The following is a 25213-nucleotide window of genomic DNA, read 5'->3' on the forward strand; positions in this document are numbered from 1 at the left end:
AACTCTCCGTTGAGTTTCAGAAATACTGATTGTGATATCAAAGAGTTTTTTGTAGTTTCTCGCACATCTGTGAACCAGGAAGTAGAGCTGTGACGTCACCACTTAACAAACGCATTAGCAAAAGAGTCTTGCAGTAAAAAGCTTTGAAGTTTAGCTAGAAATAAAACATCACTTCTCTCCTGTTTCTTTCAACCCGACCTCATCATACTCCGCTTCGCTTCTCGGCGGCGCGCTCAAACCCCACGGCATGCTGGGTAAGAACTGCCCCAGCCACGCCCCCCAGCTGCCCCCGTGCCCCGCCCCTTCATCCTCCGCCTCCCATCCGCCCACCACCCAATCGCATCTCTCCGCCTCCCCGCCGTCCTTCTCGCGGACCTCCCTCAGGATCACGCTGTATCGCTTTCTAGCTTCACGGCTAGCTTCGCGGCTAGCTCCGCCTTCCGCTAGCACTTCCTTAGCCTCGATTTCCTGTTCTTTGCTAATAACCCGGTGCATCGTCTGCTTGTAAACGGATCCCCCGACATTTCCTGCTCCTAAAATGCCATCTTTTGGTCCTAGGTTGACGAAACACTCGACCTCTCCAGCTTCCTTCGCTACCAACAACATTGTGCGGTACCTAGCTTGCGCCGGCTCGCGAGTCATCATGCTAACCTGCTCCCTGCCCGCGATGATGCATTTTAGCGACTTGTAAACCCCGCGGTACCAAAGACACAACATCATCGCGGTTACGAAAGAAGAGACGGCCAAAGCGACGCAAAGAAAAACGCAGCTCGCAAACAACCAGAAGCAGAAGACCCCGCGCGCCGTGCTAACCACTTCAGCGCTAAGTACGGCATTGCTAATCGTGCTAACGGCGACAATCGGGTCCGTAGGTGTTGCTCTAACGCTTTCAGGGGTAGAAACTGTCACTGACTGAGTTTCGGTGGTGTCAAAAGTCGGTAAAGTGGCAGGTTTTGTAGTATCTCGCGCTACTTCTAAGGTGGCTTTTGTGCTAATGTCAGAAATAGCATCTACAGGCGTCGTTTTGGCGGGAATTGTGGTTTCGGGTGGCGTTTTTGTCGATGTCTGGTGTCCGGTAGTGGGGAAGGGTGGCACGGTCGTGGTGGGAGGTTCGGTCGTTGGGGGAAGGGTTGTTTTTTTGACCGTTCGTCCGTCTCCTCTGAACGATTCCCACCGATCCGACCAATCGACGAAGCGCGTGAACGTTTCGTACCTTGTTACGACTTTATAGTTACTGAGAGTCACATAATTGTCAACCGTAGGTGCAACTGGAGTCGTAATAGCAGGAGGCGCAGCAGCAGGAGTCGTAGCAGCAGGAGGCGTAGCAGCAGGAGGCGTAGTAGCAGGAGGCGCAGCAGCAGGAGTCGTAGCAGCAGGAGGCGCAGCAGCAGGAGTCGTAGCAGCAGGAGGCGTAGCAGCAGGAGGCGTAGTAGCAGGAGGCGCAGCAGCAGGAGTCGTAATAGCAGGAGGCGTAGTAGCAGGAGTCGTAGCAGCAGGAGGCGTAGTAGCAGGAGGCGCAGTAGCAGGAGGCATTTCAGCAGGAGGCGTAGCAGCAGGAGTCGTAATAGCAGGAGGCGCAGCAGCAGGAGTCCTAGCAGCAGGAGGCGTAGTAGCAGGAGTCGTAGCAGCAGGAGGCGTAGTAGCAGGAGGCGCAGTAGCAGGAGGCATTTCAGCAGGAGGCGTAGCAGCAGGAGTCGTAGTATCCACCCAAGATGCAGTAGTTGCTTCAGCATTGCAGAAGTCGGATTCTTGGACTGTGATCACGGGTTGGCCTTTGAGAGACTCCGGACTGTCACAGACCTAGAGAACAAACAAAAAATACCGTAAATTCTCTAATACTGGCCTGTATTCCATTAGCGGCCGGGTCTCCGACAGGGGCCGGGTCTCCGACAGGGGCCGGGTCTCTGACAGAGGCCCGGTCTCCGACAGGGGCCGGGTCTCTGAAAGGGGCCGGGTCTCCGACAGGGGCCGGGTCTCCGACAGGGGCCGGGTCTCTGACAGAGGCCGGGTCTCTAACAGAGGCCGGGTTCGCGGCTGGCGGAGGCAAATTAAAGCCGGTCTCTAAAACAGGCCGGGGCTTTTATCAGAAACTATAGCAGTGGAAATATTCCCCATGTTAGGAGTTTGTCTCATCCTGGAGTAAATGAAAACTCACGTGCAGGAAGTAACAAACTGAACCCGGGCCGATGTTGGGGACGCTGCGGAGGAGCTGATCCGAGCGTAACTTTGACACAGATTTAGCCACTTTTCAAACCTCCTGTGACGATATTTGGAAACAGGACAAGCAACAAATGTTGTGTGACCCTCCAGGGTTTTAATAAAGTCTCCATCGCGTCTTCAAAGCACGTCCAGCTGCTCCGTGTGCAGGTCAGTCTCACGCCTCAAGACGCTCCGTCTAAACTCGCCTTTTACACGAGATAACAACAAATAATCCAAGTCCGCGGTAAAAACGAAACAGAAACCTGCAGTGACACTGATGTCAAAGCTCCGCTAACAGCAGCGAAACACTTCCTGTTGTTCCGACAAAATAAAAGGCGTCAATGTTCCAGCCGCTGGGAGAGGGTTTGAAATGTTCATTAATAAATTAACCTAATATTTTAGCTGCAAATGGACACAAATCTCGTTTTTCTTCATTTTCCTGGTCGTCCGTTTTGCTCAGATAGAAATAAAGGCCTGTCTCTAATTGTGGCCTGGTCCCAATAAAGGCCTGGTCCTCGATGCCCTTGAGTAAATAAAGGCCCCGGCCTGTATTAGAGAGTTTACGGTACAAATACTTTTTCTAAGCAATTACAGCGAAGGCGACAGTGACAAAAAAATGACCAAAAAGTTACAAAAATTAGTTGAATACCCAACAAAAAAGTGATGGGAAAAAAATCTGATGACGTGAGGAAAAAGATCCTCTCGGTTCAGGCGGGAGTTAAGAGGTTAAGAAACCAAACTTAACTTATATAGTAAAACACAAGTTATTATATAACTTATGTTTGAACTCACCACGCTCTCCCCGTCGGGGCTGATGATGGGCCCGTCCCTCACGTAGACGTTGTAGCTGTAGTCCTCCAGGTACGTTTGCAGGTAACTCCCAGAGCAGGAGCAAACCCACGGATTGGCCGAGAGGAACAGGTAATGCACCTCCTCCTTCGGGCTGAACCAGCTGCCAGGCATCTCCTTTATCTGAAACGGAATCGACGGATGAGATCTTAGTTTCATAAACCTTTCATAGAGTTGTGTCCTTGCCTTGTTCGCCTCCAGTAACAGCGTCGTCATGGAGGTCAGAGGAAACATCATGCGCTCAGGAAGAGTCTGGATGTGGTTGTTCGACAGGTCCAGGTTCTAAACGTAAACCGGTTAGTTTTGAAAAGACTCTGATGGTGAATATTGTTACAGACCGACCTCCAGTCTGCGGAGCCCGGAGAAGGACTGGTCCGTGAGGGAGCTGATGACGTTGTCCTGGAGGAACAGTTTGGTTAAAGCGGGACTCGCGGTGAAGCAGTGATCGGGGACGGCCCGGAGCTGGTTGGAGCCCAGGCGGAGGACGCTGAGGCTGGGGAGGATCGGGGCATCGCCGGGGGCGAGAGCGGAGATCTGGAGGGACAAGAGGAAGGTTTGGAGAAGAAGAACCAGCTACACGGCAGGTGATGTCAGAGTCAAAACAGACCAAACTCTCTCTTATAATGTTCATTTAATGACGATTTAGTGACTCCAACATGAATGTGTCTCCCTGGTCTTTCCCACGGTTATTCATTCACAAATACTGACATGTTTGGTATCCACGTGTAGCAGGAAAGGCTGTGACCGAGATGACGCTGTAATCCAAATATGGTCATTTCCTTTGTGGGAGACAGCAGCGGCTAAAGGCTGCATGTGCAGACAAAAAGACTAAACTTTAGGGCCGTTTTTATTCCTTTCTTTAACAACATTTGCACTTTGAAATGAAAACCTTTTCCTAATTCACCTGCAGTGTCTCGCCTTAAACACATAATCTCCAAACTGAGTTTTCTTTGTATTAAACTCGTCTTTAAAGGACCTATATCATCGACTTTTTGGAGCTTTTAACCATGTTGTTTTGCTATTTCCTGATCAGTAAGTGTTTTCTGCTTCATTCACACAGTTCTCACAATCCTCCTGAATCCTGCTCTGAGCAGTTGCTCCGCCTCTGCTGGAAAACACTGAGCTGTGACTCTGATGTGTTTTACATCATAGTGTCAAACAGGAAGAGCCCGACGTCTGTAATGTAAAGCCTTAGGCCTGGTTTTAATTTATAAAACAGCTTTTTCATTATTTCTGATGTAAGAAAGAAAAAAAAAGGAAGGAAGTGCCCGAGGCGTCTGAACGTCTGAACAGACGTCATGTTTCTCTGAAAGTTGTGAAGAAGGAGCTCTTTCTAACCTACTCTGGACACGCCTGTTCTTTATTCTTACCTAACAATAATGTCACGGAGAAAAGCGCGTTTGAGTTCGAGGACTTTATTCAACCTTCCTAAAGAAGAGGCCACTCGTCGGAAGTTGTTTTTTCTCTCCGGGATTCGGCGACTTTCACCAAAATAGTGTTTTTCTGTCTCTGATGTTTGTGAATCTTCACCAGAATCAAAGTGGATTCACTTTTATAACCAACGATGATGGAGCGACCAGAGCGGGGGTTAGCTTGTGTGTGTTAGCTTGTGTGTTAGTGTGTGTGTGTTAGCATGTGTGTGTTAGCGTGTGTGTGTTAGCGTGTGTGTGTTAGCGTGTGTGTGTTAGCGTGTGTGTGTTAGCGTGTGTGTTTGAGTGTGTGTGTTGGTGTGTGTGTTAGCATGTGTGTGTTAGCGTGTGTGTGTTAGCATGTGTGTTAGTATGTGTGTGTTAGCATGTGTGTGTTAGCGTGTGTGTGTTAGCATGTGTGTTAGTATGTGTGTGTTAGCGTGTGTGTGTTAGCGTGTGTGTTTGAGTGTGTGTGTTGGTGTGTGTGTTAGCATGTGTGTGTTAGCGTGTGTGTGTTAGCATGTGTGTTAGTATGTGTGTGTTAGCATGTGTGTGTTAGCATGTGTGTGTTAGCATGTGTTAGCTTGTGTGTTATCGCGTGTGTGTGTTAGCGTGTGTGTTTGAGTGTGTGTGTTGGTGTGTGTGTTAGCATGTGTTAGCTTGTGTGTTAGCGTGTATGTTAGCTTGTGTGTGCTAGCGTGTGTGTTAGCGTGTGTGTGTTGGTGTGTGTGTGTTAGCATGTGTGTGTTAGCATGTGTGTTAATGTGTGTGTTAGCGTGTGTGTGTTGGTGTGTGTGTGTTAGCCTGTGTGTGTTAGCGTATGTGCTAGCCGTTTATGAAGCTGTTGCAGTTGCCAACTCCTTACAACTGCATCATGAAGTAACTTCACTAATTGCTGTGGTATTTTTATTTCTACTTGAAAAATACCTCCAGAAAATATTTATCTTTATCACATAAATGAGTACTCCATAGTGGTAGAGGTACATATGAGGTACATGTATCACATAAATGCCTGTACTTTACTTTGGGAAGGATAAAACAGCAGAAACTGATCCTTTCCGACTTCCTGACGCCGCTCACCTGGTTCTGGCTGAGGTCGATTTCGTAGATTTCTGTAAAAACGGTGAACGACGACCAGGACAAGTCGGAGAACTGGTTCAGACGGAACAACAGAACCTGAAAGGAACAAAAGCAGCTTAAGTGGAGAATCATAAACAGCAGAAATATCCAGTACATGTACAGTAGCTCTGGAAACACGAGCCTCAGGAAACATGAGGCTCGTATCGACAGGAAGTGGTTCAGGCACGTCTGTCAAACCACGACCTCCGGAAACGCTCGGGGTTTAGATAACGGAGTCATGTACTACAGCGCAGTACTTTAGCAGTACTTGTGTTGAGCATATATTACTTTTACTCCACGACATGTTCACGTTCATGTTTCTACTCCACTAAGTTGTTTAGTTCATGTTAAAAACCTAATAATGCACTTCATGAAACATTATTTTTCTCTGGCTTTTTCAGTGGATTTGTACTTTTTACTTTGAATAACTAGGGCTGGGTATTGTTACATTTTTCCCGATACTTTAGCAATACTTGGTTTTTGATACAGATGCCTGAACGATACTTTACCGATACCTATACTAAGATATTTGTCAATAATGTTTGGAAGATCTGCATATTTACAATGTCAGGCGTGGAAAATGTGGAAAAATTTGGGAGAAATTTTGGAAAAAAAAGTAAATGTGTAAAACATTTTAGAGGGAAAAAAATGGGAGAAACATGGAAAATATTTGTAATATATAAATGCAAAAATGAGGGGTGAAAATTGGGAAACAAGAAAAAATTGAGGCAAAAAAAAAAGATGTGTTTTTGTCACAAAAATGTGACAAAAAAGGACAAAAAAAGGACGAAAATGTGACGAAAATGTGATAAAAAATTGACAAAAAAAAACAAAAAATTGACAAAAAATGACCCAAAAATTACAAAAATGTGACAAATTGACGGAAAAAAGGACACAAATGTGATAAAAGTTTGACAAAAAAAATACAAAAAATGACAAAAAAATGACAAAAAAGTTACAAAAATGAGTTGAATACCCAACAAAAAAATTATGGGAAAAAAAAAATCTGATGACGTGAGGGAAAAAGATCCTCTTGGTTCAGGCGGGAGTTAAGAGGTTAAGGCTGTCCCTGGACCAACAGCATCAAAACTTGGATCTAAAGAGTCTTTCTTTTTCTGTACCTGGGCCTGGTCAAGGGGTCCCTCAAGGGTCAGCGCTTGGACCCCTTCTATTGTTTACATTTTATATTTTGATCCAGGTTCCTACAGGGAGCAGCAAGGCAAATTTAAAGCCATTGTAATCCGCAAATATCTCACTTTCATCACCACAAACGTAAACATTCATTCATATTTCTTGTTCTGAGGATTTGTAAACATTATATCAAACAAAGGAATGAGCAAATACGACACAACGTGAAACTTTTCCTCAAATACTGCAGTACTTCATTTCATTTTCATTTCAGTACTTTGAGAGTAAGAAGCCATAACAGTGATGCGTTTCCTGACCTGGGTGGAGGGTTCGATTCCCGACGGCACGTGTGCGAAACCCGCCGCGGTGCAGTTCTGCCGGGGTCGGTGGTCCGTGTCCCGGTCTCCATGGCAACCCGTCACCGCCGTCCCCGCGACGACGGGAGGGAGATGGAGGAGAAGCAGGAGAGGAGCGACGGAGGAGAGGAGCATCTCGGGCGAGGGCCGGGGGCAGGACTGGCCCCGAGAGGAGACGCCAAACAGGAAGACCAGGAAGACGACTGATAACGGGACACGTCATGTGACCTCAGTTCAGATGTGCAGAGAGAGAGAGAGAGGACGCCGGACTTCATGACTGTTTTTGTTTCACGTGGATAGATCCAGAAGTTAGATACTAACCTCTAACCCTCCGCCTTAACCGAGCGCAGTTTCTCCAGTTCGGCTTTACCCAAATCTAACAAGTTCTCACCTGGCGCTTACAGCCAAGACATACAAACAAAAATGCAACAAAAATGTGACAAAAATGCAACAATAAATGACAAAAATTCACCAAAAAGTGACAAAAAACTCAACCAAAAAGTGACAAAAAATCAACAAAAAGTGACAAAAAACTCAACCAAAAAGTGACAAAAAATCACCAAAAAGTGGCAAAAAACTCAACCAAAAAGTGACAAAAAACTCAACCAAAAAGTGACAAAAAACTCAACCAAAAAGTGACAAAAAATCAACAAAAAGTGACAAAAAACTCAACCAAAAAGTGACAAAAAATCAACAAAAAGTGACAAAAAACTCAACCAAAAAGTGACAAAAACTCAACCAAAAAGTGACAAAAATTCAACAAAAAGTGACAAAAAATCAACAAAAAGTGACAAAAAACTCAACCAAAAAGTGACAAAAATTCACCAAAAAGTGACAAAAACTCAACCAAAAAGTGACAAAAATTCAACAAAAAGTGACAAAAAACTCAACCAAAAAGTGACAAAAATTCACCAAAAAGTGACAAAAAATCAACAAAAATGTGACAAAAAAGAAAAAAAAAAGGATTAAAAAACCCCACCAAAAAGGTGACACAACACAGCAACAACGTGAGGAAAAAGATCAATTTTGTGGGTCTTAGCTTTCAAATGAGGTGTTACACAGGCCTATATAACAGCCAAAGAGGACAGAATGCATTTGGTTCAGGCGGGTGGTCAGAGGTTAATCCACAAAGTCAAAGGGCCGACACTGACCAGAAGACGTGTATTTGTTACGGTTACGGTTGACATGGGGACTGTTTTCGTGCGCTCCGTGCACTGGCCTGCATTGCGATTACAATAGGCCCTTGCGCCGGCAGCCGCTCGGGCCTAATAAACATAAAAGTTGCTCAGTCAAATTATTTTATTACACTTTATTAACATATATTATCCGTCAATGCTGTGATGAGAATAAAAACATAAAAGTATCTGTAATATCATATTATTTTGTGGATAATTTCCCTTTTTATAACTTTAAGAAGGAAATGTTCCAAGGGAGCGGCAATGAAGCAGTTTAAATAAGGCAAACAACAGCATCTGTGCGTCAACATAGATACAGACGGCAACACTTAAATGCATTTGCAATTTTATCGTAATATTACGCAATGCAATTTCCAAATCACAGAGACACAGGGTTGCCAGACGTACAATAATTATCGCATTTGTACGATAATTTTTGAAGAAACACTCCTCAATGTCGAATTATGTCTTTAATGACAGAGATGAAGGAGCCCTACAATAATACAAACAATTGCAGGATAAGTGAATGGTAAAACTCCTAAATGTGACCGTACAATATAACATAGGTCATTATATATTACAACATTACACATAATATGCAACTGTTGTGTAAATTACGTTTTAAAACATTAAACATGGGACTTACATGAATTAGGCTGAATAGCACAATAACACACCTTGCCATGAACATGAGCGTAACAACCAATATCCGGTTCCTAACTGAGCCGGTAATAGTAACATCCTACATTGCCCCCTAGTGGCCAGTAATAAATCCTTCACTTTTGACCCCTGTACGATCAATACGCTTGCTCAGTGTGACGTCACGACTTCTGCTTCCGGGGCCGAGCAAACCTGCAAATATGCATATATATATAAATATATTTGAAACTCTGAAAAACAACAATATTTCTGAAGCTCAGTGGAGAGTTACTGAACCTGCTGCTGTTCACACTGTATACTCATGACCTTGTCGCATCGCATGATAAAAATGTGATCATCAAATATGCCGACGATTCGACCGTCATTGGGCTGATCAGTTCAAATGATGAGTCTCATTATCGTGAGGAGGTGGAGAACGTTGTTCAGTGAGGAGAGAAAACAACCTGCTTTTGAACACTTCAAAAACAGGTGAACTTGTTATTGATTTTTGTCACAATAGGAATCAGTTTCCTGTTACTCTCCATTAGGGCTGCTCGATTATTGAAAAAATAATAATCACGATTATTTTTGTCATAATTGAAATCACGATTATTCAAACGATTATTTGTTGCCTTTAAAAAAAACATCAAAAAAGTGACAAAAATCCAGCAAAAAAAGACAAAAATCCAGCAAAAAAGTGACAAAAATCCAGCAAAAAAATGACAAAAATCCAGCAAAAAAGTGACAAAAATCCAGCAAAAAAGTGACAAAAATCCATTAAAAAAATGACAAAAATCTATTAAAAAAATGACAAAAATCCAGCAAAAAAGTGACAAAAATCCATAAAAAAAATGACAAAAATCTATTAAAAAAATGACAAAAATCCAGCAAAAAAGTGACAAAAATTCATAAAAAAATGACAAAAATACAGCAAAAAAGTGACAAAAATTCATAAAAAAAAGACAAAAATCCATCAAAAAAGTGACAAAAATCCAGCAAAAAAGTGACAAAAATCCAAAAAAAAAGACAAAAATCCATCAAAAAAGTGAAAAAAATCCATCAAAAAAAGACAAAAATCCATCAAAAAAGTGACAAAAATCCAGCAAAAAAGTGACAAAAATCCAAAAATTAAAAATTTGAAAAAAAAAAAACATTAAAAAATAAAATAAAATAAAAAAAACATAAAAAAAAAAAAACATTGAAAAAAAATATTATAATCGATTTTTTGCGATTATGCTAATTTTGTAATCGTTTACTGTTGTAATTGAAATCGTAATCGAATTTCGATTAATTGCACAGCCCTACTCTCCATGATTCTGACGTGCAGATTGTTGAGAAATGTAAACTCTTGGGTGTGACTCTTTCTCATGGCTTGATCTGGAGCTCACATACGATGAACTCTGACAGCGCCTCTTCTTTTCACGCAGGCTTCGAGAGTTTACCCAAAATACTAGGATTCTTTTGAAGTTTTATTATTGTGTAATTGAGAGTGTTCTGACCAGATGTTTCACAGTGTGGTTTGGTCTCACTCTGAAAGAGAAGAAGGCTTTGAACAAAGTGGTTCGCTCAGCCTCAGGACCACTGGCTGCTCTTTGCCGCTCCTGGAGCCACATATAAAGCTCGACGACTGAATCCAGCTTTAAAACTTGCAAATGACGCCTCAGGCCGCCCGGCTCAGGCCTTTTCTGAGGTGCTGGTATCGCTCCGTCATATGTTCTACTGATCGACATATCAACAGTTTCTTTCCTTAAGCTGTGATCACTTTAAACAAGTCACTTTAAACAAGTCACTTTAAACAAGTCACTTTAAACAAGTCACTTTAAACAAGTCACTTTAAACAAGTCACTTTAAACAAGGCACTTTAAACAAGTCACTTTAAACAAGTCACTTTAAACAAGTCACTTTAAACAAGTCACTTTAAACAAGGCACTTTAAACAAGTCACTTTAAACAAGTCACTTTAAACAAGTCACTTTAAACAAGTCACTTTAAACAAGTCACTTTAAACAAGTCACTTTAAACAAGTCACTTTAAACAAGGCACTTTAAACGAGTCACTTTAAACAAGGCACTTTAAACGAGTCACTTTAAACAAGGCACTTTAAACGAGTCACTTTAAACAAGTCACTTTAAAGGAATAGGCCACCGTTTTTACATACTAAAATATGTTCTTACCTCACTATAGTCGAGTTAATATATCCCCGTCTGGTCTTTGTCCGTGCGCTCTGCCAGGCAAACGGAGCACATACGCAGCCTCTCCCACAGTTCACATAGCTCCGAAAAAGCTCACGATAGAAGCTACCAAGCTCTTCCACGTGTTCCCTATTTAAATAAAGTTACGTGAAGTGTTTTCATGCGAAGTATATTTACACAGAAATGTAACGTGTCGATTTTATAAGCAAATAAAAAGGGGGACTATATTGTGAGGCGTAATGATACGAGGAGCAAAACGTCCGCGCAGTAACTCCTAAAGGTTATTGACGGAAGTGAGCGGGGGAAGTCTTTAGGAGTTACTACGCGGACGCTGTGCTCCTCGTATCATTACGCCTCACAATATAGTCCCCCTTTTTATTTGCTTATAAAATCGACACGTTACATTTCTGCGTAAATATACTTTGCATGAAAACACTTCACGTAACTTTATTTAAATAGGGAACACGTGGAAGAGCTTGGTAGCTTCTATCGTGAGCTTTTTTGGAGCTATGTGACATGTGGGAGAGGCTGCGTATGTGCTCCGTTTGCCTGGCAGAGCGCACGGACAAAGACCAGACGGGGATATATTAACACGTCTAAAGTGAGGTAAGAACATATCTTAGTATGTAAAAACGGTGGCCTATTCCTTTAAACAAGTCACTTTAAACAAGGCACTTTAAACAAGTCACTTTAAACAAGTCACTTTAAACAAGACACTTTAAACAAGTCACTTTAAACAAGTCACTTTAAACAAGTCACTTTAAACAAGTCACTTTAAACAAGTCACTTTAAACAAGTCACTTTAAACAAGTCACTTTAAACAAGGCACTTTAAACAAGTCACTTTAAACAAGTCACTTTAAACAAGGCACTTTAAACAAGTCACTTTAAACAAGTCACTTTAAACAAGTCACTTTAAACAAGGCACTTTAAACAAGTCACTTTAAACAAGTCACTTTAAACAGGCACTTCTATTTATTTATTATTTATCTGTGTGGACTTTTATTGTACAATGTTTTGCCCTTAGGTTTTTAATGTGGCAGTGTTTGTTTGTTCTGTTTTTTTATATTGTGTCTTTTTACGTGTTTTACATATCGCACTTTGAGCTCTTTGCACATTTTTTTCCAATGTGGTTTTTCAAACTGCAAATGGCCAATAAATGAATCTGAATCTGAATCTGAACCTACGTATTTCTCAGACTCATTAGCCAAAAATGCCGCATCTACTGCTAAAAAAGTAATATTTACTAAAGTCGCCGTTAGCATTTATCTCCGCTAACCCGGATGTAGCGATTTTGGTAAATATTACTTTTATAGCAGTAGGTTCAGCACTTTTGGCTCATGGGCCTGATAAATAAGTGTGTTCAGTAACTCTCCGTTGAGTTTCAGTAATACTGATTAGGATATAAAAGAGTTTTTTGTAGTTTCTCGCACATCTGTTGAACCTGGAAGTAGAGCTGTGACGTCACCACTTAACAAATTAGCAAAAGAGTCTTGCAGTGAAAAGCTCTGAAATTTAGCTAAAAATAAAACATCACTTCTCTCCTGTTTCTTTCAACCCGACCTCCTCATACTCCGCTTCGCTTCTCGGCGGGTGCAACTGGAGTCGCAGTAGCAGGAGTCGCAGTAGCAGGAGTCGCAGTAGCAGGAGTCGCAGTAGCAGGAGTCGCAGTAGCAGGAGTCGCAGTAGCAGGAGTCGCAGTAGCAGGAATCGTTGTAGCAGGAATCGCAGTAGCAGGAGTCGCAGTAGTAGCAGGAATCGTCGTAGCAGTAGTTGCTTCAGCATTGCAGAAGTCGGATTCTTGGACTGTGATCACGGGTTGGCCTTTGAGAGACTTCGGACTGTCACAGACCTAAAGAACAAACAAAAAATACCGTAAATTCTCTAATACTGGTCTGTATTCCATTAGCGGCCGGGTCTGCGACAGAAGCCGGGTTCGCGGCTGGCGGAGGCAAATTAAAGCCGGTCTCTAAAACTGCCGGGGCTTTTATTAGAAACTATAGCGGTGGAAATATTCCCCATGTTAGGAAATTGTCTCATACTGGTGTAAATGAAAACTCACGTGCAGGAAGTAACAAACTGAACCCGGGCCGATGCAGACGCTGCGGAGGAGCTGATCCGAGCGTAACTTTGACACAGATTTAGCCACTTTTCAAACCTCCTGTGATGATATTTGGAAACAGGACAAACGACAAATGTTTATGACCCTCCAGGGTTTTAATAAAGTCTCCATCGCGTCTTCAAAGCACGTCCAGCTGCTCCGTGTGCAGGTCAGTCCCACGCCTCAAAATAACTCCTCCCATCAGCGCGAGCGTCTCGTCTTCTCTCGGGTCAGTCTCATGATCGATCACAAACACAAACGCTCCGTCTAAACTCGCCTTTTACACAAGAATCCATCCATCCATTTTCTTCCGCTTTATCCGGGGCCGGGTCGCGGGGGCAGCAGTCTCAGCAGAGATGCCCAAACTTCCCGATCCACACACACCTCCTCCAGCTGTTCTGACCCCGAGGCGACACCAGGCCAGCTCGGAGACACAGTCCCACCACCGTGTCCTGGGTCTTCCACGAGGCCTTGTCCCACTAGGACATGCCTGGAACACCTCCCGCGGGAGGCGACCAGGAGGCATCCGGAACAGATGCCCGAGCCACCTCAGCTGCTCCTTTCGACGTGAAGGAGCAGCGACTCTACTCCGAGCTCCTCTCGGGTAACTGAGCTCCTCACCCGATCTCGGAGGGTGCGCCCAGCCACCCTGCGAAGGAAACTCATTTCGGCCGCTTGTATTCGCGATCTTGTCCTTTCGGTCATTACCCAAATCTCATGACCATAGGTGAGGGCGGGAACGTAGATCGATCGGTAAATCGAGAGCTTTGCCCCGACTCAGCTCCCTCTTCACCACGACAGACCGATACAGCGACCGCATCACTGCTGACGCCGCACCGATCCGTCTGTCCATCTCACGCTCCATCCGTCCCTCACTGAGAACAAGACCCCGAGATACTTGAACTCCTCCACTTGAGGCAAGGACTCCCCACCGACCTGAAGAGGGGAAGCCACCTTTTTCCGGTGGAGAACCATGGCCTCGGATTTGGAGGTGCTGATTCTCATCCCGGCCGCTACACACTCGGCTGCAAACCGCCCCAGAGCAGCTGGAGGTCCTGGTTCGTTGAAGCCATCAGAACAACATCGTCCGCAAACAGCAGAGATGAGACTCTGAGGCTCCCAAACCGGACACCCTCCGGCCCCTGGCTGCGCCAAGAAATTCTGTCCATAAAAGTAATGAACAGAACCGGTGACAAAGGGCAGCCCTGTGGAGACCAACACGCACCGGGAACAGGTCTGACTTACTGCCGGCAATGCGAACCAAGCTCCTGCTGCGGTCATACAGGGAACGGACAGCCCTTAGCAGAGGGCCCCGGACCCCATACTCCCGGAGCACCCCCCACAGGGCACCACGAGGGACACGGTCGAACGCCTTCTCCAGGTCCACAAAACACATGTGGACTGGTTGGGCGAACTCCCACGAACCCTCAAGCACCCGATGAAGGGTATAGAGTTGGTCCAGTGTGCCACGACCAGGACGAAAACCGCATTGTTCCTCCTGGATCCGAGGTTCAACTATCGGCCGGATCCTCCTCTCCAGCACCCTGGAGTAGACCTTACCGGGGAGGCTAAGGAGGGTGATCCCTCTGTAATTGGAACACACCCTCCGATCCCCCTTCTTAAAGAGAGGGACCACCACCCCGGTCTGCCAATCCAGGGGCGCTGTCCCCGACCGCCACGCGATGTTGCAGAGACGTGTCAGCCAAGACAGTCCTACAACATCCAGAGACTTAAGGTACTCAGGGCGAATCTCATCCACCCCCGGAGCCACCGAGGAGCTTTCTCACCACCTCAGTGACTTCAGCCTGGGTGATGGGCGAGCCCACCTCCGAGTCCCCAGCCTCTGCTTCCTCATTGGAAGACGTGACGACGGGATTGAGGAGGTCCTCGAAGTACTCCTTCCACCGCCCGACGACATCCCCAGTCGAGGTCAGCAGCCCCCCACCCGCACTGTAAACAGTGTTGGTGAAGCACCGCTTCCCCCTCCTGAGGCGCCGGACGGTTTGCCAGAATCTCTTCGAGGCCGACCGATAGTCTTCCTCCATGGCCTCCCCGAACTCCTCCCAGACCCGAGTTTTAGCCTCCGCGACCGCACGAGCCGCAGCACGCTTGGCCTGCCGGTACCTCTCAGCTGCCTCAGGAGTCCCACAAGCCAACAAGGCCAGGTAGGACTCCTTCTTCAGCTTGACGGCATCCCTTACTTCCGGGGATTGCCGCCGCGACAGGCACCAGAGACCTTACGGCCACAACTACGAGCAGCCGCATCGACAATGGAGGAGGAGAACATGGTCCACTCGGACTCCATGTCCCCCGCCTCCCCCGGAATCTGGGTGAAGCTCTTCCGGAGGTGGGAGTTGAAGACCCCACTGACAGAGGGATCCGCCAGACGTTCCCAGCAGACCCTCACAACACGCTTGGGCCTGCCAGGTCTGACCGGCTTCCTCCCCTGCCAGCGGATCCAGCTCACCACCAGGTGGTGATCAGTTGACAGCTCAGCCCCTCTCTTCACCCGAGTGTCCGAGACACGCGGCTTTACACAAGATAACAACAAATAATCCGGTCCGCGGTAAAAACGAAACAGAAACCTGCAGTGACATTGATGTCAAAGCTCCGCTAACAGCAACGAAACACTTCCTGTTGTCCCGACAAAATAAAAGGCGTCAATGTTCCAGCCGCTGGGAGAGGGTTTGAAATGTTAATTAATAAATGAACCTAATATTTTAGGAGCAAATGGACACAAATCTCGTTTTCCTTCGTTTTCCTGGTCGTCCGTTTTGCTCAAATAGAAATAAAGGCCTGTCTCTAATTGTGGCCTGGTTCCAATAAAGGCCTGGTCCGAGATGCCCTTGAGTAAATAAAGGCCCCGGCCTGTATTAGAGAGTTTACGGTACAAATACTTTTCTAAGCAATTACAGCGAAGGCGACAGTGACAAAAAAATGATAATAAAGTTACAAAAAGTGATGGAAAAAAAATCTGATGACGTGAGGAAAAAGATCCTCTCAGTTCAGGCGAGAGGATCACAAGTTATTATATAACTTATGTTTGAACTCACCACGCTCTCCCCGTCGGGGCTGATGGTGGGCCCGTCCCTCACGTAGACGTTGTAGCTGTAGTCCTCCAGGTACGTTTGCAGGTAACTCCCAGAGCAGGAGCAAACCCACGGATTGGCCGAGAGGAACAGGTAATGCACCTCCTCCTTCGGGCTGAACCAGCTGCCAGGCATCTCCTTTATCTGAAACGGAATCGACGAATGAGATCTTTGTTTCATAAACCTTTCATAGAGTTGTGTCCTCGCCTTGTTCGCCTCCAGTAACAGCATCGTCATGGAGGTCAGAGGAAACATCATGCGCTCAGGAAGAGTCTGGATGTGGTTGTTCGACAGATCCAGGTCCTAAACGTAAACCGGTTAGTTTTGAAAAGACTCTTGTGGTGAATATCGTTGCAGACCGACCTCCAGTCTGCCGAGCCCGGAGAAGGACTGGTCCGTGAGGGAGCTGATGACGTTGTCCTGGAGGAACAGTTTGGTTAAAGCGGGACTCGCGGTGAAGCAGTGATCGGGGACGGCCCGGAGCTGGTTGGAGCCCAGGCGGAGGACGCTGAGGCTGGGGAGGATCGGGGCATCGCTGGGGGCGAGAGCGGAGATCTGGAGGGACAAGAGGAAGGTTTGGAGAAGAAGAACGCTCCAGCTACACGGCAGGTGATGTCAGAGTCAAAACAGACCAAACTCTCTCTTTACAATGTTCATTTAATGACCAACATGTCTGTGTCTCCCTGGTCTTTCCCACGGTTATTCATTCACAAATACTGACACGTTTGGTATCCACGTGTAGCAGGAAAGGCTGTGACCGAGATGACGCTGTAATCCAAATATGGTAATTTCCTTTGTGGGAGACAGCAGCGGCTAAAGACGGGAGAAACTAAACTTTGAACAACATTTGCACTTTGAAATGAAAACGTTTTCCTAATTCACCTGCAGAGTCTCGCCTTAAACACATCATCTTGTATTAAACTCGTCTTTAAAGGACCTATATCATCGACTTTTTGGAGCTTTTAACCATGTTGTTTTGCTATTTCCTGATCAATAAGTGTTGTTTAGCTTCATTCACACAGTTCTCACAATCCACCTGAATCCTGCTCTGAGCAGCTGCTCCGCCTCTGCTGGAAAACACTGAGTTGTGACTCTGATGTGTTTTACGTCATAGTGTCAAACAGGAAGAGCCCGACGTCTGTAATGTAAAGCCTTAGGCCTGATTTTAATTCATAAAACTGCTTTTTCATTATTTCTGATGTAAGACGCCCGAGGCGTCTGAACAGACGTCATGTTTCTCTGAAAGTTGTGTAGAAGAAGCTCTTTCTAACCTACTCTGGACACGCCTGTTCTTTATTCTTACCTAACGATAATGTCACGGAGAAAAGCGCGTTTGAGTTCGAGGACTTTATTCAACCTTCCTAAAGAAGAGGCCACTCGCCAGAAGTTGTTTTTTCTCTCCGGGATTCGGCGACTTTCACCAAAATAGTGTTTTTCTGTGACAGTCTCTGATATTTGTGAACCTTCACCAGAATCAAAGTGGATTCACTTTTATAACCAACGATGATGGAGCGACCGGAGCGGTGGTGAGTCAGAACGTGTGCTAGCATGTGTGTTAGCGTGTGTGTTAGCGTGTGTGTTAGCGTGTGTGTATTAGCATGTGTGTTAGCGTGTGTGTTAGCGTGTGTGTTAGCGTGTGTGTTAGCGTGTGTGTTAGCGCGTGTGTTAGCGTGTGTGTTAGCGTGTGTGTTAGCGTGTGTGCTAGCGTGTGTGTTAGCGTGTGTGTTAGCGTGTGTGCTAGCGTGTGTGCTAGCGTGTGTGTTAGCGTGTGTGTGTTAGCATGTGTGTAAGCGTGTGTGTTAGTGTGTGTGTTAGCATGTGTCTTAGCTTGTGTGTGCTAGCGTGTGTGTTAGCATGTGTGTTAGCATGTGTGTGTTAGCATGTGTGTGTTAGCGTGTGTGTGTTAGCATGTGTGTGTTAGCGTGCGTGTGTTAGCATGTGTGTGTTAGCATGTGTGTGTTAGCTTGTGTGTGTTAGCATGTGTGTGTTAGCATGTGTGTGTTAGCATGTGTGTGTTAGCATGTGTGTGTTAGCTTGTGTGTGTTAGCTTGTGTGTGTTAGCATGTGTGTGTTAGCTTGTGTGTGTTAGCATGTGTGTGTTAGCATGTGTGTGTTAGCATGTGTGTGTTAGCATGTGTGTGTTAGCATGTGTGTGTTAGCATGTGTGTTAGCATGTGTGTTAGCCGTTTATGAAGCTGTGTTGCAGTTGCCAACTCCTTATAACTGCATCATGAAGTAACTTCACTTATTGCTGTGATATTTTATTTCTACTACAGTAAAGTTGTATGGGCGGAGAGAGGGGGCGGAACTAACTGAATCCAAGCGTCGTGTCTTCTGGGTTTGAAAAATACCTCCAGAAAATACTTATATTTCTCTAAATGAGTACTCCATAGTGATAGAGGTACATATATCACATACATGCCTGTACTTTACTTTGGGAAGGATAAACCAGCAGAAACTGATCCTTTCCGACTTTCGGACGCCGCTCACCTGGTTCTGGCTGAGGTCGATTTCGTAGATTTCTGTAAAAACGGTGAACGACGACCAGGACAAGTCGGAGAACTGGTTCAGACGGAACAACAGAACCTGAAAGGAACAAAAGCAGCTTAAGTGGAGAATCATAAACAGCAGAAATATCCAGTACATGTACAGTAGCTCTGGAAACACGAGCCTCAGGAAACATGAGGCTCGTATCGACAGGAAGTGGTTCAGGCACGTCTGTCAAACCACGACCTCCGGAAACGCTCGGGGTTTAGATAACGGAGTCATGTACTACAGCGCAGTACTTTAGCAGTACTTGTGTTGAGAATATATTACTTTTACTACACGACATGTTCATGTTCATGTTTCTACTCCACTAAGTTGTTTAGTTCATGTTAAAACCTAATAATGCACTTCATGAAACATTATTTTTCTCTGGCTTTTTCAGTGGATTTGTACTTTTTACTTTGAATAACTAGGGCTGGGTATTGTTACATTTTTCCCGATACTTTAGCAATGCTTGGTTTTTGATACAGATGCCTGAACGATACTTTTCCGATACCTATACTAAGATATTTGTCAATAATGAAGATCTGCATATTTACAATGTCAGGCGTGGAAAATGGGGAAAAATTTGGGAGAAATTTGGGGAAAAAAAGTAAATGTGTAAAATATTTTAGAGGAAAAAAATGGGAGAAACATGGAAAATATTTGTAATAAAAAATTGCAAAAATGAGGGGTGAAAATTGGGAAATAAGAAAAAATCGAGGCAAAAATGAAAAAAAGATTTGTTAAAAAGTTGGGGAAAATAGGGCATATACTGGGCATAACCTTTGGAAAAATATATATATAAAAATATATTTATTAAAAAAAATAGTCACTTCCTTTAACCCCTTATTAACTCCCACCTGAACCGAGCACATTTTCTCCAGTTTGGCTTTACCCCAGTCCAAAAGCTTCTGGAAAAAAGCTGTGAAAATAGACTGACAAAACTGAGATGAAAAAAATTATGGAAATGTGACAAAAAAGTGAGAAAACATTGATGAAAAAGTGGAAAAAATGTCACAAAAATGTCACAAGAAAATGACAAGAAATCGATAAAAAAATGACCAAAAAAACGACAAAAATTTAACAAAAATGTGATAAAAATTTGACAAAAAAATGACAAAAATGTGACAAAAAATGGACAAAAAATGTGACAAAAAAAGGACAAAAATGTGATTAAAGTTTGACGACAAAATTACAAAAAATTGACAAAAAAGGACAAAAGAAATGACAAAAAAATTGATAAAAAATTGACGAAAAAATTACAAAAAAGTTACAAAAATGTTACAAAAATGAGTTGAAAACTTTGATCTAAAGAGTCTCTTTTTCTGTACCTGGGCCTGGTCGAGGGGTCCCTCAAGGGTCAGCGCTTGGACCCCTTCTATTGTTTACATTTTATATTTCTATCCAGGTTCCTACAGGGAGCAGCAAGGCGTATTTAAAGGCATTGTAATCCGCAAATATCTCACTTTCATCGCCACAAACGTAAACATTCTGAGCATATTTCTTGTTCTGAGGATTTGTAAACATTATATCAAACAAAGGAATGAGCAAATACGACACAACGTGAAACTTTTCCTCAAATACCGCAGTACTTTGAGAGTAAGAAGCCATAACAGTGATGCGTTTCCTGACCTGGGTGGAGGGTTCGATTCCCGACGGCACGTGTGCGAAACCCGCCGCGGTGCAGTTCTGCCGGGGTCGGTGGTCCGTGTCCCGGTCTCCATGGCAACCCGTCACCGCCGTCCCCGCGACGACGGGAGGGAGATGGAGGAGAAGCAGGAGAGGAGCGACGGAGGAGAGGAGCATCTCGGGCGAGGGCCGGGGCAGGACTGGCCCCCGAGAGGAGACGCCAAACAGGAAGACCAGGAAGACGACTGATAACGGGACACGTCATGTGACCTCAGTTCATATGTGCAGAGAGAGAGAGAGAGGACGCCGGACTTCATGACTGTTTTTGTTTCACGTGGATAGATCTAGGAGTTAGATATTAACCTCTTACCCTCCGCCTTAACCGAGCGCAGTTTCTCCAGTTCGGCTTTACCCAAATCTAACAAGTTCTCACCTGGCGCTTGCGGCATATTGGCCAGAGTAACGCCTCATAGTCAGGACATACAAAACAGATCCTTTTCCTCGCATTGCTGCCTCGTTGTTGTCAATTTTTCACATTCTTTTTCATCTCATATTTGTCAGAGTTTGACACATTTTTGTTGTTTTTTTGTCACATTTTTATTTATTTTTTTGTCACATTTTTATTATTTTTTGTCACATTTTTTGTTTATTTGTTACATTTTTTTTTTGTCACATTTTTTTAGTTTTTTTTTTACATTTGTATTTATTTTTTGTCACATTTTTTGTCACATTTTTGTTGGTTTTATTATTTTTTGTCACATTTTTATTTATTTTTTTTCTCATTTTTATTTATTTTTTTGTCCCATTTTTATTATTTTTTGTCACATTTTTTTGTTTTTTTGTCACATTTTTATTTATTTTTTGTCGCATTTTTTATTATTATTTTTTTATTTGTTACATTTTTTTTTTTTTTTACATTTTTTATTTTTTTTATTTTACATTTTTATTTATTTTTTGTCACATTTTAATTTTTTTGTCACGTTTTTTTTGGTCACATTTTTTCGTCACATTTTTATTTATTATTTGTCACATTTTTATTTATTTTTTTGTCACATTTTTCTTATTTTCTGTCACATTTTTTTGTTTTTTTTGTCACATTTTTATTTTTTTTACATTTTTATTATTTTTTGTCATTTTTTAAATTATTTTTTGTCACATTTTTGTTGGGTTTTTTTTGGTCACATTTTTATTGTTTTTTGTCACGTTTTTGTCGCTCCTTTTTTTTTTTACACTTTTTCCAATAAGCCTTTACATTTGGACATCTGTTCAGGTGGGAGGTAAGATGTTCAATTGAGCTTTGAATTGAGCTTCTTCGGGGGAAAAAAGCTACAAAAGAGCAACAGAAAAGTGACAAAAAGTGATGAAAATTAAATAAAAAAAGCTATGAAAACAAAACTCCAAAAAGTGATGACACAGAAACCACATGAGGAAAATTATCTGTTTAGAAGAGTTTTGTAGGCCTTAGCTTTCAAATGACCCGTTACTCTGGCCCATAGGATGTAACCTTTTAGGTTTGGGTAAAGCTGAACTGGAGAAAATGCACTTGGGTTAATGTGTGGGTTAAGAGGTTAACCATAAACTGAGTCCGAAATTCAGCATTTTGACCGTTACCATAGTTACCATATTATACAATCTAAAAATATATAGCCAATATAAAATAAAAATGTACATAGAGTCTATAGCCTCCTAGTCTAACTGTGACCAGCAGAGGGCGGTGTGCTCATGAGTAAAAACAAATGTCGCTCATTCTACAAATATAAGGATTCTCACATTATTTCCTGTTTTGTTTCTCAGGATGAAACATAAATCAGACTTTTAATCAGTGAGATTAAGGCTAAAATAAAGTGCCAGGTAAAATAAAAACAGGGAGAGACTGATTACAGGCCAGCGCTGGGGTTTAAATATAAAGTGAATTCGACGGAAACTCCCCGGACTCGGATCAAACGGAGAAATAAAAGTTTCGGCTGCAGGAAAAGTGTGAGTAATGACAGGGTTCAGGGTCGTAAACGAAGAATCCCCCGAGCTCCGCCCCCAGCGCCGGGCACGAGCACAAGCTCCGCCCCCAGCGCCGGGCACGAGCACAAGCTCCGCCCCCAGCCCCAGCGCCGGGCAGGGCACGAGCACCGCCAGGATGAATGAGAGAGATAGTGAGTCTGAGATATACGGGAAACTCTCCCTCTTCCTCCTCTTTCTCTCTCTCTTTCCTCCTCTTTCTCCTCACTATTCCCTCCCCTTTCTCCTCTCTCTCTTTCTTCCTCTCGTCTCTCACTCTTTTTTTCCTCCTCTTTCTCCTCTTTCTTTCCTCCTCTTTCTCCTCACTATTCCCTCCCTTTTCTCCCCTCTTTCTTTCCTCCCCTCTTTTCTCTTTCCTCCCCTTCTCCTCTCCCTCGTTCTCCTCTCTCTCTTTCTTTCCTCCTCTCTCTGTTTTTCCTCCTCTCTTCTTTCACTCTCTTCCCTCCTCTCTTCTCTGTCTCGCTTTCCTTCCCTCTCTCCCCTCTTTCTTTCCTCCCCTCTTTTCTCTTTCCTCCTCTTCTCCTCTCTCTCCTTCCTCCTCTTCTCTCACATATTCGTCCACTTTCTCCTCTTTCTTTCCTCCCCTCTTTCCTCTCCTTTCTCCTCTCTCTCTTTCCTCCTCTGTTTTTCCTCTTCTCTTCTTTCACTCTCTTCCCTCCTCTCTTCTGTCTCTCTTTCCTTCCCTTTCTCCCCTCTTTCCCCCCCCTTTCTCTTTCCTCCCCTTCTCTCTCTCCTTCCTCCTCTTCTCTCACACTCGCGTCCACTTTCTCCTCTCTCTCTCTCTCCTCTCTCTTTCCTCCTCTTTCTCCTCTCTCTTTCCCCCTCTCGTCTCTCTTTCCTCCTCTCCTCTCTTTCCTCCTCTTTCTCCTCTCTCTTTCCTCGTCTCATCTCTCTTTCCTCCTCTTTCTTCTCTCTCTTTCCTCCTCTTTCTCTCTCTCTCTTTCCTCCTCTTTCTCCTCTCTCTTTCCTCCTCTCCTCTCTTTCCTCCTCTTTCTCCTCTCTCTTTCCCCCTCTCGTCTCTCTTTCCTCCTCTCCTCTCTTTCCTCCTCTTTCTCTCTCTCTCTTTCCTCCTCTTTCTCTCTCTCTCTTTCCTCCTCTTTCTCCTCTCTCTTTCCTCCTCTTTCTCCTCTCTCTTTCCTCGTCTCATCTCTCTTTCCTCCTCTTTCTTCTCTCTCTTTCCTCCTCTTTCTCTCTCTCTCTTTCCTCCTCTTTCTCCTCTCTCTTTCCTCCTCTCCTCTCTTTCCTCCTCTTTCTTCTCTCTCTTTCCTCCTCTTTCTCCTCTCTCTTTCCTCCTCTCCTCTCTTTCCTCCTCTTTCTCCTCTCTCTTTCCTCGTCTCATCTCTCTTTCCTCCTCTTTCTTCTCTCTCTTTCCTCCTCTTTCTCTCTCTCTCTTTCCTCCTCTTTCTCCCTCTCTCTTTCCTCCTCTCTCTCTCTTTCCTCCTCTTTCTCCTCTCTCTCTTTCCTCCTCTCCTCTCTCTCTCTTTCCTCCTCTTTCTCTCTCTCTTTCCTCCTCTTTCTCCTCTCTCTTTCCCCCTCTCGTCTCTCTTTCCTCCTCTCCTCTCTTTCCTCCTCTTTCTCTCTCTCTTTCCTCCTCTTTCTCCTCTCTCTTTCCCCCTCTCGTCTCTCTTTCCTCCTCTCCTCTCTTTCCTCCTCTTTCTCCTCTCTCTTTCCTCGTCTCATCTCTCTTTCCTCCTCTTTCTTCTCTCTCTTTCCTCCTCTTTCTCTCTCTCTCTTTCCTCCTCTTTCTCCTCTCTCTTTCCTCCTCTCCTCTCTTTCCTCCTCTTTCTCTCTCTCTTTCCTCCTCTTTCTCCTCTCTCTTTCCTCCTCTTTCTCTCTCTCTCTTTCCTCCTCTTTCTCCTCTCTCTTTCCTCCTCTTTCTCCTCTCTCTTTCCTCCTCTTTCTCTCTCTCTCTTTCCTCGTCTCATCTCTCTTTCCTCCTCTCCTCTCTTTCCTCCTCTTTCTTCTCTCTCTTTCCTCCTCTTTCTCTCTCTCTCTTTCCTCCTCTTTCTCCTCTCTCTTTCCCCCTCTCATCTCTCTTTCCTCCTCTCCTCTCTTTCCTCCTCTTTCTTCTCTCTCTTTCCTCCTCTTTCTCCTCTCTCTTTCCTCCTCTTTCTCTCTCTCTCTTTCCTCCTCTTTCTTCTCTCTCTTTCCTCCTCTTTCTCTCTCTCTCTTTCCTCCTCTTTCTCCTCTCTCTTTCCCCCTCTCATCTCTCTTTCCTCCTCTCCTCTCTTTCCTCCTCTTTCTCCTCTCTCTTTCCTCCTCTTTCTCCTCTCTCTTTCCTCCTCTTTCTCTCTCTCTCTTTCCTCGTCTCATCTCTCTTTCCTCCTCTCCTCTCTTTCCTCCTCTTTCTTCTCTCTCTTTCCTCCTCTTTCTCTCTCTCTCTTTCCTCCTCTTTCTCCTCTCTCTTTCCCCCTCTCATCTCTCTTTCCTCCTCTCCTCTCTTTCCTCCTCTTTCTTCTCTCTTTTTCCTCCTCTCTCTCTCTTTCCTCCTCTTTCTCCTCTCTCTTTCCTCCTCTTTCTCCTCTCTCTTTCCTCGTCTCATCTCTCTTTCCTCCTCTCCTCTCTTTCCTCCTCTTTCTCCTCTCTCTTTCCTCCTCTTTCTCCTCTCTCTTTCCTCGTCTCATCTCTCTTTCCCCTCTCTCTCTTTCCTCCTCTTTCTCTCTCTCTCTTTCCTCCTCTTTCTCCTCTCTCTTTCCTCCTCTTTCCTCCTCTCTTCTCTCTCTTTCCTCCTCTTTCTCCTCTCTCTTTCCTCCTCTCCTCTCTTTCCTCCTCTTTCTCCTCTCTCTTT

General features: G+C 44.3%; 1 protein-coding gene across 1 annotated transcript; it reads right to left on the bottom strand.

The window, feature by feature from the left end:
* Positions 1–1534: 1534 nt before the first annotated feature.
* gp1ba (glycoprotein Ib platelet subunit alpha) lies at positions 1535–20861 on the bottom strand (the record flags this gene model as incomplete). The annotated part of the gene is made up of 15 exons (XM_079580590.1): positions 1535–1591; positions 1708–1800; positions 2992–3171; positions 3235–3330; positions 3391–3582; positions 5538–5633; positions 7022–7263; positions 12638–12840; positions 12900–12916; positions 16219–16398; positions 16462–16557; positions 16618–16809; positions 18745–18840; positions 20416–20657; positions 20846–20861. The coding sequence occupies 15 exons, from the start codon at positions 20859–20861 to the stop codon at positions 1535–1537; spliced, it is 1998 nt and encodes a 665-aa protein (XP_079436716.1).
* Between the last annotated feature and the right edge of the window lie 4352 nt (positions 20862–25213).

Source organism: Gobius niger (genome assembly GCF_951799975.1).
Source record: "Gobius niger genome assembly, chromosome: 21".
NCBI lineage: Eukaryota > Metazoa > Chordata > Actinopteri > Gobiiformes > Gobiidae > Gobius > Gobius niger.